The 16,030-nt window shown below is 42.8% G+C and overlaps 1 protein-coding gene across 1 annotated transcript in view; it reads left to right on the forward strand.

The window, feature by feature from the left end:
* PGBD5 (piggyBac transposable element derived 5) overlaps positions 1-16,030 on the forward strand; it is a 72,017-nt gene that overhangs the window by 18,468 nt on the left and 37,519 nt on the right. The window contains exon 2 of the mRNA XM_075748666.1: positions 9,757-10,184. Coding sequence (XP_075604781.1) covers positions 9,757-10,184 — 428 coding nt within the window. The remainder of the gene's footprint in view (positions 1-9,756; positions 10,185-16,030) is intronic.

The following is a 16,030-nucleotide window of genomic DNA, read 5'->3' on the forward strand; positions in this document are numbered from 1 at the left end:
CTTGAGTTATAAATGTCCTACTCTGTGGTTACAGAATGGGAAGCTATTAGTTCTGTTGTGATAATGCCTAGAAGCCTCTGTAGGCCTTAATGTGTGCTTGGCACTTTGCAGACAGAAGGACATGTTTTGCAGTGGTTGTTCCCATGTTACTAATTTAAATTTACCTTGCAGGTGCATACTGTATAATTATACCTGCAGACTCAAGGAACTGATGTCTGGGCCTGGTTTTTATGCTGCAGAAAGATTTATTGCTCTGTCCTCCACCCCACTACTTAATATGACCCCATATTGAGTCATCACTGATTATTTATTTATTGTTTTATGTGAGCATATGATGAAGTTTGAAAATATCTGCTGTTACTAGGTCCAATATGAGAGATACAAGCTACTTCCTCTTCTTACAAGCTGTGGCATGTTGTTACAGTGATTAAATCCTACAGGGTCTTTCAGATTTTATTGATTCCTATGTTGGCAGCCCCCAGAAGAATGAAGATGTTCTCCAAGCGTAGTTGTGATCTGGTCTGATGGATGGCTACCAGTAAGCAATGTCTGTCTGGTGACCTCAAATCTTTTCCCTGCCTGATCAGGGTGCAGCCATACTAAGACTGTATTTAGGAGACAGACTTTGGCTCCAAAGTAACAAAGCATCTCTCCTGAAAAGCTGTGGGGGAAAACACTTGATGGTGGTCTTTGCAGATTCCGTTGTTCCTGGTTCCTGCCTGCTTGTGCTGTGGCAGCTGTGCAGTGTGGTGCGGGCCGTGGGGGAAGCCAGCTTGCCAGGCGCTGAGCAGTTAGGCTGGCTGCACACAGTAGCTGGGCAGAGGTTGCAGAAGCAGTGCTGTGTTGCTGAGGGACTGCTATTTCTAGATCCCGCTCTGACTTCATTGTTCAGCTCAGAGCTGTGCTTCTGGCTCACTCTCTGCAGATACAACTCCCTGACAGCCTTCCCTGGGGGTACAGGGGTTTGTAAACACACCTGCGTCACCCTGGAGTTAACACTGGCAGTACAAGTAGTAAATCCACCTTTTTGCAAACGATTGCACTTCAACTTTTTTTACACTTTGAAGAAATGCTCTGGTTTCTTAAAACTGGAAAGTTGTGGAGTTTTAAGAGTTATTAGGAAGCTTAAGCAGTTGGAGTGCTGTGGAGTGCGTCATATATCCTGCATGTGGTAAGAGGATTAGGGATGTTAATGTGCATGGTATATAGAAGTAATTTATTGAACTTTCCAGCTGCTTGGCTGTTCTGAGTACAGATGTTCATACAGCCTGTGGCACTGATCATGTCTAAGGGCAGGCAGGACAAGGATGGAAAAAGGCAGTCTAACAAGAGGGGCAGGAGTAAGAGAGCAAAAAGAAAACGGCACACAAAGTGATACTGTGCAGGCATAAAGGAGCCCTCGCCCTAGCAAGGGTTGCAAATACATGACCTCCACTTGCATCTTCTTAGCTGTCCTAAATAATATTTAGACTTCCTTCTGTCCCTAAGCCTAATGCACCAGCAAGGATCATGTGGTTTGAAACTGCTTGTCCCAGGGTTTTTGAGGGTGTTGGGGAGGAATATGGAGAATATAAAGTGGGAAAATTACAAGTTTAAAAGCAGTTGTGTAAATGCAGATGTGTTATGATCTTCTCTGATAGAAGTGGTGCAGCCCTCAAATGAGGATGTCAGTGACTGAAGTGTTGATTTATTTAATTATTATGATCTCTAAAGTGATGAGAGTTCTTTTGTCTCCCAGTCTGGGGTGAGCACAGCAGAGAAGCCTTGTCTTCCTGGGCAGTTTGTGAGGCTTACCTAGAAATGCATGGACATGCTTTACCACAGAGACCGGTAAAATCCAAGGGAGGCTAGAACAGCCCAAAGGAAGCAAGTTTGGAAAAATAGTCTGAATATCATCCACATAGAGCTCCTGGCACCAACCTCCTTGGGCAGATTCTGTTTTCTGATCTCTCTTAGCTGGGCTGCAGCAAGAGTGCCCTGCTGATCACCCTCTCCCAAGTGGGTGCAACAGTAGGTGCTTGGTTCTGTGCATAGGAAAGAGCATGGTATGTTTTGGGGACTATGTGCTTACCCTAACAACTATTCTCTGTCTTCTCCAGGAAGCAGCTGTAGCTGCCAGGAAGCAATTGCAGAGACCAGTAGTGTAGCTGTGACTACACTACAATTGCAGAGACCAGTAGTTAGCTCATGTGGGTTGGAGATGAATCATTAGGAGATTCTGTACTGAAATGAATGTTCTTGCATGAAGAGGTTGTCTCATGCTTTACTGAACTGTCTGGATTTCCAGCTCATATATTCTTTCTCTTTTTTTTGTTAATAATAAATTTTTGAACAAAGCAGAAAAACATTTCCTCATGAGACTTGGTCAAAAACAAGAGGTTCATTTTTCAGTGGAGTGTGTGTTGTATGTAAATGCAGGAGTTGATGTGAAAGCTTTCAGCATCTCATTAGTTGGGTCACTTGCTTATTGACTTTTATTTACAAAAGATAAATTAAATGTCCTGGTGATTTGCCTGGAAAACATACTAGGCTATTTTCCCTTCTTCAAACACAAATGCCTCCCTTTGAAGGCAGGGTCCTAACATCAAATATTGCTAATGCTTATACAGGTGGATTTTTATTTTAAATTGCTGGAAAGGAGCAAGTTGCATGTGGGTAATGGTATTTGTGAGCAATGTGCACTAGAACAGACCAGGAGCCCAGAAGAGAAAGATGTGAAGGTAGATTGCATCTGCAACAGTTGCTGGTGTGGGTACCCCACCATGGGACCATTCCAAAGTAACCTTCTGGGATCTAGCTGTTGGTAATGCAAGTTGTGCTGACATAAAACTATCCACGCTGCTTTGTAGACTTACTTCATAAATGTGCATAGCAGTGCCTACAGCCAGATGTGTAACTGCTCTGTGATCTACCCAAAGCTGTATTACAGATGATGTATGAAGTTGGCATATTGATGGTTTTCTCTAACCTGCTAGATATGCTCAGTGTCAGCTAGACTGCCAGGAGCAGACAATGTGCTCTGATGGTTGAGTGCAGTAAAATGTTAATATAAAACTGCAATGACAAAAGGAAGTGCAGTAGACTATTGCCATGGAAGCTGCTGCAGCAGGAATTCCCCTGACAGGGGACAAACACATTCAGTCCCACAGCCAAATGAATAATGTGCAAAGGATTGTGCCAGCTGACACTATATGGCACTGTTTCAGCATTGACTCTGCCACTTTTAAGGTGTTTGGCTTTTTTAGATTATTTTAACCAGAAGACCTTGTACCAGTGTTTGGGAAGTTTCATTGGATGTTGATAATGCTGATTAGTAGGTTGTAAGATCTCACCACAGAAATGAAGTGAGTGTATAATTAAAGGTGTCAACATTACCTGCAGTGGGCTTTTTATTCTTTCTACTTTGCTTGTCGCACCTTGAAGATTTTGTAGCTTTACAACGTGGTGGTAAACACAAAGAAGTGCTCTCTTAATTAAATGTTTTTTGACATTTAAATCTACAACAAGCTATACTTCCATGGAAGACTGCCACAACATCTCTCTCTCTCTCTCTCTCTCATTCTCAGACTAGTGCTGTTGGTGACACAGCATACATCTAGTCCATGGGAAGGGCATAAGACCTGCCTGCTTGGTCCCCTGAAGATGCCCAGAAATTTAACTATTTTCAGACAGTGTCTTATCACATGTGGTAACCTGTTGAGTGACAGCCAAAATCCTTTACCCTTGGCATCCCAGTGTTGTTCTTGGTGCCCCATGTTTCTGGAGGAAGATGACCTAGTAAAAACTTACCCCAAAGCATGTGCTGCTGAGAGGGCCCTTACAGTCTTAGAAGAGAACCATCTTTGGAAGGACTATGTCCAGTTTCTTCTTTTTCATGTAAGAAAGCTAATATAGTGCCTGTTTGGGAGGTGTTGGTTTTTCTTATTGCATCCTTGTAGGTTGGCTCTGAGCTCCCAGTAACTCCACAGTATGGGTCATGTTTTGATCATTTGTATAGAATTCTTGTGCTAGGCAATCCTAAAGGAAAGTAAGATTAATTTACCAAAATAGCAAATGCAAACATCTACTTGCTCTAAAATATTAGTCTGAACCATACCTAGTATAAATTAGGATGACTCCTTTGACTTGACAAAGTAGACTTGTCACTGAAGCTTTGGTTGCTTTCTTTAATGAAGATGAACGAAATACATGCAGCATAATATCCTACGTTAAAGACCTGGATGCTTGTTGCCCAGTTCCTACAGGAGAGCACAGTGTCTGAAATAAACTGGAATAAAATGCAGAAAAGAACTGTTACATGCACTTACTTCAAGCTGTCTTGACAGGCTTGTCATAATGCTGTCAAACTGGCTATGGTTTGAGAATGGTCTGATGTACGCTTCTTCCAGTCCATTTAGAATACAGCTGATATGAAACCTGATTTTCTGGCAAGCCAGATAATAAGCTCCAGTGCTTCCAAAGCTTACGTGAGAGAACTTAGTGTGAAACCAAAATTTTGAAAAATCTCACTTGGGAAATATTCAAACATTGGTTTTGTTGATATTTTTTCAGCTCTCTGTATTGGTTTCTACTCATTGAGAAAGATGAAAATTTGTTTAAACTGTCTGTCATATTTCATCAATTGACACTTTCTATGAAAACATCATGATTTTTTTGATGAATGTGTATTTTCTGACAGAAAATTTCTGTCAGCATTTTTTTATGTCTTCTAAAGAAGACTCAAAAATCATGTATACTTTTGGAAAGGTAACTTCTCAGGAATATAAACCAGTCTCTAATTGCTTAGACTTAGGAAGAAGGAATTATTTGGCTTTTCAAACCCTGGTCTTTGAAAGCTGTGCCATATGTCAGAGGAGAAAATACTTCCCAATTGCCAAAAAGTAACAGGTTTTGGATGGATTTTTCTTAGGTATGTATCTGTATATAATATACCTAACTGTGCTATCCTCATGTGTGACTATAAATTGTTAGATTTTTGCTCAAAGAGGACAATAAAATGACTTCTAAATTCTTAAACTGATGCTTCTGCCACTCCTGCGCCTGATTCAGGAGTATTGGAGTCTGTGCAGTTGCTAATGAAGTTAAATTAATTTCACTGTCAACCCTGGATTAGCTCTGTACAAAGCTTGTTTCCAACTATGCAATTTGGATTGGCATACATATGATAATACCTGGGCCTGTCAAGGTAACGGGATATTTTATCATGAACCTTGGTTGCACTTTGAGAGCACTAAGTCTTTCGTACAGCAGAGCAAAAGGAGAGTTTTCTTCCACTGCGTTTTCTTACACATCTGATTTATCTTGCCCAAAATGACAATGCTTTTGACCTCCTGAAGATTTGTATGTTATGTTGTAAGTGCTGATAGATTACAGTAGGTGTTGAAACCTTCCATCTTTTATTCTGAGTCTGTGAACTCTTGAGCTACTAAACAACAGGCTGATAATCAGAACAGGAAAAATGGAAAAGGATAAATTGACCTATAAAAATGTGCTCAAATTACTTATTCCTGCAAACCAGTTAAGTAAGGAAAAAACCGTTAATTCACTTGGAGTTCTTTTTTTTTTTTTTTTTTCTTCTTCTCCTAATGTGCTGCTCAGTAAGGAAGGCTAGAAACACTGGTGGGATCAGAGCAGTAGGAGGAATGTGACTGATGGGGACCCATCTGAGAGAGAAGACCAGAGATGTAGGAGGACGCGCAGGGGCTGCCTGAGGGGTGGTCTCACAGAAGTTTCATGTGAACTTTTTCTTAAAACTTTCTGGTTTTTTCTGCAGTGTGTATGTTTGCTGAGAAGTTGAGCATGCAGCCTGCTCTCTCGCTAGGCATCGGACCCAGCAAGGCTGGTGCAGTTTGCCCTGAGCAGAGTTGAGCCAAAATGGGCTCTGCAATGCACACAGTCTGAGGGCGAGGTGCCAGCCACTGCTCCACAAATGTATCTCAGTACGGAAACACAAATGGCTTTCCCTGCTTAGCTTCTTCATTTATTTTGAGTCTATTATTACAGTTTAAATAGCTATGGCTCTGGGGGAGACATTCCTTCTGAGTGCAAAAGAGAAAATGCAATGAACTTGGCCAAAATAGGTTCTAGTAGCAGTGGTGACTTGCAAGGTAGTTGCTGCTGATTGCACAGGTAAGTTTTTTGCTGGTAGACAGGGTGAGAAGGAAGAAGGAGAGTTTGTGTGTGCACATTGTATTAAAACAAAGGAAGTTTATGTTATTTTCCATGTTCTACAAAGTCACTTAAGCAAGCCCAAAGTGCTAGTGCTGGTGTGCGTGCTGCTCAGCCAGAGGTTATTCAGTAGACCCCTACCCTGGGTGCGCACACACCGCTGGGTCTACCTGCATGTTTGGAAACTCCAAGAGTGCTATTGTGCTCTGACTCTATAACTTGCATTGGAAATCCTGATTGGTTTTTAAAGAAAAAAAAAAAAAGCCCTACGTAAACACATGTATTCTTCATGCACACACGTTAGGGTGAAGGAGGGAGGAAAAATCTGAATTTTACAGGCATAATTGTATATTTGTTCTGGGGATGGAAGACTAGGCAAAGCCACTATTTTATTTGACTGAGTAAAGCTTTGAAAGGTAAACGGTGCATGTATCAAACACTGAATCTTTTGATATTGGTATTTTCTGGGTAAATGCCATTTCAGTCAATGTAAAAATCCTTAAAAAGTGCAAATTCACTATTTAGGTTTCTTTTGCAGTTGGCTCTATACGTGGGATATATTTGTGTACTTAGATAGAAAGTCATATTTAAATAGTTTATTTTAGACTAGTCATTAACTGTGCAAAACCCAATTCATGTTAAAAATTCAGTTATCTTCCTACAGAAATTCAATGTCACTCTTGTTTTATTGCATACCAGTAAATTATGAATCAACTGTGCTCACTTTGGCAATAAAGGCTGGTTTTCAAGACAATGAGATTATGCAGGGGCTTTCAGAATTATCTTTAGTCAACAATTAGGTTGATGTTTGAGTCAGAAAGTGATTCAGCTCACTTTTTTAGAGCTGTGTGGGTTCTGCATGGCAAATGGGATACAGGTCTTGCATATTTATTTCAAGAAGGAGAGCAGATAGGAGGTTCTGTGCAGCTGGAGCAGGACTGCTGGCTATCCAGTATACCTGGGAGTCTTCCATAATTACTTTTCAAGGTAAACAAGTAAAAGTATACGTACAAAAGTACCTTTTTGTACTTCTGACTGCTCTTGACTTCCTAAAGATGGAGTCTGGCACATACCTATTGTCCCTATCTACCTGTCTCAAGATCAACGTATTTCACTTCATAAGACTTGATGCTTTACGGATGCATTTAGGTTGTTGTAGGCAAGATTTAAAATGTTACCCCCACTCCTAGCTTCTGCTTCTAAAGGCAAGAATTTAAAAACTACCTCTGTGCTCTACCTGGAAGGTTGTCTGGGCACTGGAGTTGAATTCAGTAGCTGCTTGAGGCTTCCTGTATAACTATGTGTTGTTATCAGAAAGCCGTATCTACTGTAGAATGTCAAAACTTGATTAAGTTGCAGGGAAGAAAGAAGTGATATACTATAAGTCATTCATACAGAATCATTTGTAGAGCATTTTATGTCAGCTCTAACAGTCTAGCAGGTGCTAGCAGAATATAAATCTCCTGATCAAAAGAAGAGAACTCTTTGTTAAGAGGCTTTGTTATTGCAATAGCAGTTAAGGTTAAGTAGGTATAGCTATTCTAGCCCCACAGTTTTCACTTGATAATTAAGACATTTTATCATTTAAGCTGAAATTTTCTGCTCTGTCTTTACCAGAACATGGTTTGTGTGGGGCTCTTTACTCTGGTCTTGCTATATAGAGGAATGTGCTTTCAACTGAACTGTTTCAGTTCCAGTTTCTCAATCTCACAAATTAAAATTGGAAAGTAATCTTTAAATATATGTTTCTTTCCCCACTGGGCTTGGGGGGGAAAAAAAAAATCCACTTTTGTTTGCTTTCTTGGCATTCTTTGCAATCTGGAGGTTCACTGTTTCGATGTCTTGGTGCTATTCTGCTGTCCTTCTAATAGCTTGAGTTCACCAGAGTGCACCCGAACATTAAGGCTTAAGAGCAAGTCCAATCACAGTGTTTGTATAGTTCCTCGTAGTACTGTTTCATGCAAAATTTCTGCAAGCTATGGTTGTTGGTGCAACCAAAGATGTGAGCTGAGATACAGGGGTAATGGAGAATGTGACCTGACCAACATGTTAGTGGATCTTCGCAGAGCCAGATCACAGAATAGCAAATCTCATGCTCTGATTCAGCTGGGAGAGCTGATGCTGAGATCCCAGCAGCCACGTAGTGTGAGGAAGACTCACTCTTGTTAGGTAGAACTTCAAATGACCAGCTGTGTGCCTCCTGCTTTTCATCAGGAAGAGTGTTGTTCAGACAGTCCCAAGGCCAAAGGGAGGTTGTTAAAACTAAGATGCAGTATTTATTGGATCCAGCTCCTAGTTTAGGGTTGCGAACATGACACCATCTTTTGCACAGGGATGTAGAACTGCTCTTAAGTGCTGCCCCATCCACTGGGTTTGTCCGTGCTGCCCCTCTCGGGTATATTGATTTTCACTGGTTCTCTAGGAGAAGTGAGAATATCTCTGGCTCCATTGCCTTTCCCTGGTGACTAAAACACTGCCACAGGGTGGGAGCATGAAAAACTCTCTTTTAAAATGGAGCTTAATTAGCTTATGGAAGAGAATAGGAGAGAGAGGGCTGTAAGGACTGGTGTCTGCGTCCCTGGTATTGCAGGCTTGATATTCCTAATTCGGCTTAATGTAATCTGGTGTCTGACCAGATAACCTTGTTACACTGATACAGTGCTGCCAACCCTTACAGCCTCCTTTTATTTTCTCCCCCCCGCCCCCCCCCTCCATGGAAGAGTTGAATGTGGCAGAGAAGGTACAAGATCAGTGAAAAGCTAGAGTAATGACAGCATGGGACTGCAAGGCTTATTACATTATGGGAAGAAGAGGACCAGCGTGTGCATTGTAATGCTAAAAATATTCCCTGTGACGTGGGACAGCGACACAAGCCACGTGGTGTCTTTCACTTGTTCTGGTTAATGTGCTCTCTTGGGGATGTCAGAGTGCAGGCTAAGGCTCCAACGTGGTGGCAGAGACACAGAACTCAAAAGCCCATAGGCACGATCTGCACAGCTCTGTGTGTGGAACAGAAGCAGATTTGAAAGGCACAGGATTAATAACAAGGAACTGGGCAGGAATAGGAGGTGCAAAAGAAAAGGTGGGATCAGGTTCTAGTGCCCAGGAATCGTGTCAGCTGTGATGGAGGCAGCATGCCCTCTCTGGAGGGCTCAGACACCTTCTTTCTGGGTGTTTTGAGAAAAGCATGGCTTTGACATGCATATGGACAAATAAAAGACTGTGCAGAAAAAGGCCAAAACAGCTGCTGAGGGTAAAAGGTACAGATAGTGTATAAGTGGAAAAATTAAATGCATGCTGCCTCAGACCTGCACGCTACAAAGTAGTGAGCGTGCAGAGCGGAGGAAGAAACTACTCAGTATGTTATATTTGTATCGTATAGGAGGAAGACAGAGAATATAGGAGGGGAGGTTTCCTGATGAGATCTGTCAGACAGTGGGTGTGCTTTCAAAGGAATTAGCTGACATGCCATCGCTTTGGCCTTGTTTTCCTGCTTTAAGGAAGTTAATCCTGCTTTAAATTGCTGGTGTTGGACGTGCCTTGTGATGATCAGAGGGAGTTTATCTTCCCTTTTGGCTTTTGTCCTAGGTCCAACACGAAAAATGCCTCTGACTGCCAGTGCCATGGACTTTTTTCAACTTTTTGTCCCTGACAACGTACTAAAGAATATGGTGGTCCAAACCAACATGTATGCCAAGAAATACCAGGAGAGGTTTGGTAGTGACGATGCCTGGATTGACGTCACCTTGACAGAAATGAAGGCCTTCTTAGGCTACATGATATCAACCAGCATCCACCACTGTGAGTCTGTTCTCAGCATCTGGAGCAGCGGCTTCTACAGCAACAAGAGCATTGCACTTATCATGACACAATCACGGTTTGAGAAGATCCTGAAATACTTCCACATTGTGGCCTTCCGCTCGAGCCAGACAACGCATGGCCTCTACAAAATCCAGCCTTTTCTGGACTCTCTGCAGAACGGCTTTGACTCTGCTTTCAGACCTTCGCAAGCCCAGGTAAGAGTTAACCTTTGGCAGATACAATCTAACCTACATGCTCTAGGTTGTCTCGCTATGACTGAAAGCGCAGAGCACAGCTGCCTGAAGAAAGAGCTGGGGCTTCACAGTGTGAAGCCATGCTGCAGTGCCTCCATGAAACGTGAGAGGAAGCAGCACTGTCCTATGCAAGTGCTCAGCAACGTCTGATTTACAGCTCTGCAGCGCGGGTAGCTGACATGTTTCAATAGGAATGACGCTCTCTGAGCTGGGGTTGCTTGCTTTAGTGATCTGAACAAGCCTGGAGACTTCTCAGTGAGGTTGGCACCGCTAGGTTTGGCTGTCCTGAGAGTAGGAGGTTGTGGGCTGCTCCTTTGAGGGGGAGTGGAAAGGGCAGAGCTGGTGCAGCTGGGCCGGAGGGAAAACCTGTACCTGCTCCTGCGACAGGCACAGGGTTTGGATGCAGGAGCGGAGTTTGCTAGGGATGACCAGCCCTGACCTTAGCAGTTGGTGCTTGTCATATGGTCCAGCAGCACAGCTACCTCCTCATGACTGGGCAAAGGGAAAATAAGCGGCAGGGGGGTAGGGGGGTGCAGGCGCACGCCTTTACTCACTGTGGTTGTCAGCTGCCCTCAGCAGCACTGCCTGTGCCTTTTGCCAGCCCTGTTTTTTAATGATGGGTGATGCTCCTATGGAAAAACTTATTGATAAGTGGATTTGCAACCAAAGTGCCACTGAACTGAAAATATTTCTAGACTACCAGGAATAAAAGTAAACAGGACTTTGGCATTCATTCCAGAATGAAATCTGGAATTTTAATTTCTAGATACAATTAGGGGTACAGCAGAATGCCATTCTGTAGGGACACTGCTTTGTAGACTGGGCAGACAATTTAAGGAACTAAATATTAGAAACTTGTGTAGCTGATGGTTGTCTGACTACAGCTGTACAGTTGAACAATTTATTTTTTTTAAGTGCAAAGAAATATTTTCATAATATTCATCATATGCTATTTAAACTTTGTTCTGGTATAAATTATCTCCTTTTGGAGCTGTTGGTACTAGTCATGTTTAGAAGTCTGGAAATTAAAAGGAATAAGCATGAAATATGTTATTGCTTGAAATAACTTTTCAATCAACTCTCCGTTTACAGAATATAAAGACTTCACCTAGACATTTAGAAAGGGTGTTGTGACCATCGTTCTCTTTTTCTTCCTGTTTCCCCTCTGAAGCATCACACTTTTACCCACTGCACAAAATTAATGAACACATAGATGCATCACATCCATCGAAGTGTGCCTAGAATAAATTGAGAGTGATTACAGGTGTTTTTTTCAATTTATAGACAATAAAAATCATACCTGTATAATTCAGGACAACACAGCTGTATTAAAAGCTGTTACGGTAGAGAAAGGAGGAGTGGTCTCGCTAAGCCATGCCAGCAAGTTGCATTTCCATCAAGATAAAACAGGCAGCGAGAGACACGGCATTGTTGGGCCTGAGCTCTCATTAAGATATGAAATCTAATCCTTATGGCCACTGACTTCAATGGGTGGAAGATAAAGGCTTCAGAAATGTGATCACTGTGTCTAATGTAAATGCTTATAATGGTGTGCTGTGGGACATGCTGTGAGTGCAAATCCATTAAAGGATAAAACTTGATTTGCATGTATATCCCTTCTCCCTTCCCTGCTCCTGAGCAAGGTTTGAGAACTGAATTGACAAAATTGTAGCATCCTGTTTGCAGTGGCAAAACATCTAAATCTCCACAAGCAAATATGTGCTTGTGCTGAGCTTGGTAAGGAGATGCTACTTTACAAAAAAAATAGGGGAGAAGAAGTGGTGACAGCCCAATTCTCTTCCTTCCCCCTCTACTTCTCTGCTGCCTTGCCAGTGTTTACGTCAGTAACTTCTATACAGCATGTTTCAGTGGTATTGAGCAGAACAAAGAGCACTAAAATACAACTTCAAAAATAAATTTGTGAGAGAGGAAAAGGTTTTGAATCTGTTGCTAAAAATACTCTAGTGTAGTGCCGGTAGCCTAGTGGGGGATGTTCCAGGCCTCCTCCCGAAAGGAGCCTTGTGCCTAACATCCTCCTGGGTGCCATCAGGGCTGCAGGCTTCCTGTCTCAAGAGACGTGGACCCCATCTGCTCAAAAGAGCAGGAAAGACCTCTCCCTGGAAATTGTTTAGAGGGCAGATTAGCAGACTGCAGTAAACATCAAACCCAGAATGTCAGGCCCAGTGAGAAATAATAGAAATAATTAAAAATAATAACCCAGTTGCACAGAAACAAAGGGAAAAGAAAAGGGGAAAGACCCATTCAGATGGGCTTTTGGATGTGCTGCCTCTGAAAGTGTTTTGGGAAGGGGGCCCAGGTTTCTGTAATCAGTGATACCTGGAATCCCAAGTTCAAAATGGCTTTGTTGCTTAAGGTACACCTGTATCTTAAACATGAGTCTTGTGGAATCTGTGTGGTTTGTGCCTGAGCAGTGATCTATGCTCAAGCTTTAAGCTAACGTCTTGTAAGTGGCATCGAGCAGAGGAATGACTTGGGCTCCTTGCTGTTGAATGCAGCAGGGCTGTTTGGGCTTGTAAGGTAGACTTGTTACTGGCTTTCTTCCTCTGGCGGTGTGGATTTGGAGGACACAGGTAGGGAAGATGCCATGTTTAACTCACCCCTATGGACAGAGCAGACAGTCTGCACCCAGCAGGCAGTGCCTTCACAGTTATTTCTTCTATAGATTTGATTTTTTCTTTTTGGAGAGCTAGAAAAGATTAAGTGGAATTTCTGTGAGAAAATATTTAGGGTTTTTTTTTCTCATGTGTAGACCCCAAAAATATGCATGCAAAAATGACACCACAGTTTCTATGAAAGGAAACAGAGGGAGAGAACTATGCCAATATACCAAACCAAAGAAAACAATCCAGTGAATTATAATTATTTTGCTAAATATACTGAGCAAACAAAAGGAAATAATTACTCTCCAGCTTATGAAGGTATGGAAAGCCCAGAACATTATAATTGTGTATCAGCAGTGCTAGCTTCAATTTCCAAAGTGGGAAAAAAAAGGAGTGTTCTGACCTAGATTGGATAGGAACGACAGGAATATTCTCTGCATCCTATGCCTCCCCAACATCTTCTGTATAAGTAACTGCTGCCTCTACCTGAGCAACAAGAGGTGGAGTTTTGGGTCTGTTCCTGGACTCAGTGTTGTCTCTTTGCTGCTTAGTTTTGTAGCTGTGCTGCTGTCTGCAAGTGCAAGCCTGAAGACAGGGAGGACGCCCTGTCTGAGCTCAGGAGGTATACTGCAACAAATTCAAGGGCACTCACCTGCCAAGGGTATACACTGAATTCCAGAAACCAGAGGAGCTCAGGAAAATAACATCACTGCTCAAATATCCTTCTGTTCCTGCTGAGTATTTATACGCTTGTCAGCGGGATGCGACTAGACAGGATTGTTGTCTCCGGCTGCTCCTGACTGGCGTGGGATAGGTCAGGAGCACAACTCTGGGCACTCTCCTCTTCCCTCTCCCTCCAAAGTACCTTCTCTTTGACATCTTGGAACCAAACCATTCTGCATCTGCCCAGTGAAACCACTTAAGCCAGTGTTCCCAGCTGACCTTACCTCAGGCAGGAGTGAACTCCCTGACAAAGAGAGAGACGTAACTTCAACCTCTGCAAAGGCATGGTGCTAAAGTTTGGCCAGTTACTAGGGAGCTTGTCTGTGTTTTGCTCTTGGTGGTATCATAGGGCATAGCTAAGCAGTTTCAACGTGGTTCTTCCAAACCAGCTCACAGCATTAGGCAACAGCTTCTCTGAAAACAGGGGGGCAAAACCGGGCTCATCAGCTCGTAGCTTTTTTGTGTCCTCATGATTAAATGTTGATTTGGTATTGGGCATTTTCCAAATACCCAAATCATAAGATCTTGCTCAAATCACACCTCTGTATCTGTTTCCCTGTTTTCAAAATTATTCTTTGTGAGTGAGGGTGCTGGTCCCAAACCAGCACTGTTCTGTGTTAGGGCTTCTGTGAGTGTAACACAAAGATGTAAGTAGGCAGAGGGCATCAGCCAAGTAGAAGACATGGAGCAAGAGAAAGACAGAGGAGCAATAAGAATATTGAATAGCAAGGTAAATTTCTGATGTCCTGTAGCTCTTAGCTGGTTCAGCCTCTGATTTTTAGGGAGAGTTTGACAGCAGAAAATGAACCTTTATTGCTATTTTTAAATTTAATGGAGTGCTGTAAGAACTGATTTTTTTTTTCTTTGAAGAGAGTCGATTGAAGACTGAACAAATGGTCGGAGGAGCATGAAATCACGGCTCCATCAGAGGTGGGAGTTAACCTTTGAATGACAGCAAAGAGCATCAGTAAAATGTGGATAGGCCAAACAGGACTTTGAAAGTGAAGAGACAGAAATTGTCTGATATATTGGAGAAGGACAGCTATCAGAGAAAAACAAAGATAAGTGATGTGGCCAGTATGATGGACTAGGAGAATGGCTTTCCAGCAGGGAAAGGGCAGGATTGCCTTGTGTTGAGGCCAAAAGGAAAACTGTAGCAGGATGGCTATGGGCTTGGATGAAAACTTTACTGGGTGGGTGGGTTGTTACTCTAAAATAAGTAACATTTTAGAGCTGTTACTCAGAAAGCATGGAAAATGCAGACACTGCCTGGCTCAGAAGACCTTGCAGGGAGCTGTAGGTAAAAACTGACATTCAGGTTCACTGGCCAGTGAGATCTGCAGCAGGAGGAGAGGGATGTCTGCAATGACCAAAAAAGGAGACAGTAAGGGGTTATCTTAAGGGAAGGGAGATGTGGCATAATAAAAGCAGAACTGACAGCTAGATGTGCGAGGAGAGATGTCAGGTGCTAGCAGAGAATTTAGTTTAGTCAGGAGGAGCTTTGGAGCAAAGAAGCAGAAGCACAAGCTGCTAATGCGGAAGCAATGGCTAAATCTGTACATACAGGTGCAGTTACCTAGGGGACTGTGTTTGCAACTGGATGGTACCCCCCAAAAGCCAGAGACAAGGCAAGCTGAGGCAGTTTCTGCAGGGGATCGGGTGAAGAGACAGCCTGTGTTGGGGATGGCCGTGGAACTAAGAGAAGATGAGCTATCTCAAGGACATGTTGGTTTATTATCTAAGGCAATGGAATCCAGGAAGTCCAAGTACAGAAGAGTTGGTGACTCTGGGCTTTGCCTACAAGCCTATTTGGGCTGTTGTAAGAGCAGGTTGGGTGGAACTGTGAAGTGGAACAAGCTTTGGAGATTATCTAAAATGGAGAAGGCAGATAGACACTCCTGACAGTGGCTAGCTGCTTTGTTCAGTGAATGAAAGATGTTGTGAGATGGAGCAATTGCTGGAGAGGCAAGACTCCAAGACAGGACTCCACCCCTTGGAGTGCGTATACCTATTGAGGGGAAAACAAAGAGTGAAAGCTTAGCAAGAAGATCTAGCAGGGATGAAGATGTCTATAAAGATGATGAAAAAAACCCCAGTGGGATAGCTGGGGGGGGGAGCAAAGCAACTAGGTGAGGAGCTTCTTAGACCTGAACAAAGCTGGGGATTTAAGAGAAGAAAACGGGGATGATTTCTGTGAAGAAATCCACAAGATAGACAGCTTGCATCAAAGGAAGTCAGAATAAGAAGAGAGGAGGGCTTGGAGAGTGAGTCAAAGATGGTGAAGAGGAGGCCAGGAATACATGTAGGAGTCAATTAAGCCTGAAAGTAGATTTTTATCTAGGAAGATGAGAAGCAGAAAAGACTATGTCATGGGGACAGTAAGCTCGCTCTTGGAAAAGCAGGTATTGCAGTGACAGCAAGAATGGTGAATGGGGAGGGAGCAAATACCACTTTGCATGGGGA

The sequence above is a fragment of the Balearica regulorum genome, chromosome 3 (assembly GCF_011004875.1).
Source record: "Balearica regulorum gibbericeps isolate bBalReg1 chromosome 3, bBalReg1.pri, whole genome shotgun sequence".
NCBI classification, from domain to species: Eukaryota; Metazoa; Chordata; class Aves; order Gruiformes; family Gruidae; genus Balearica; species Balearica regulorum.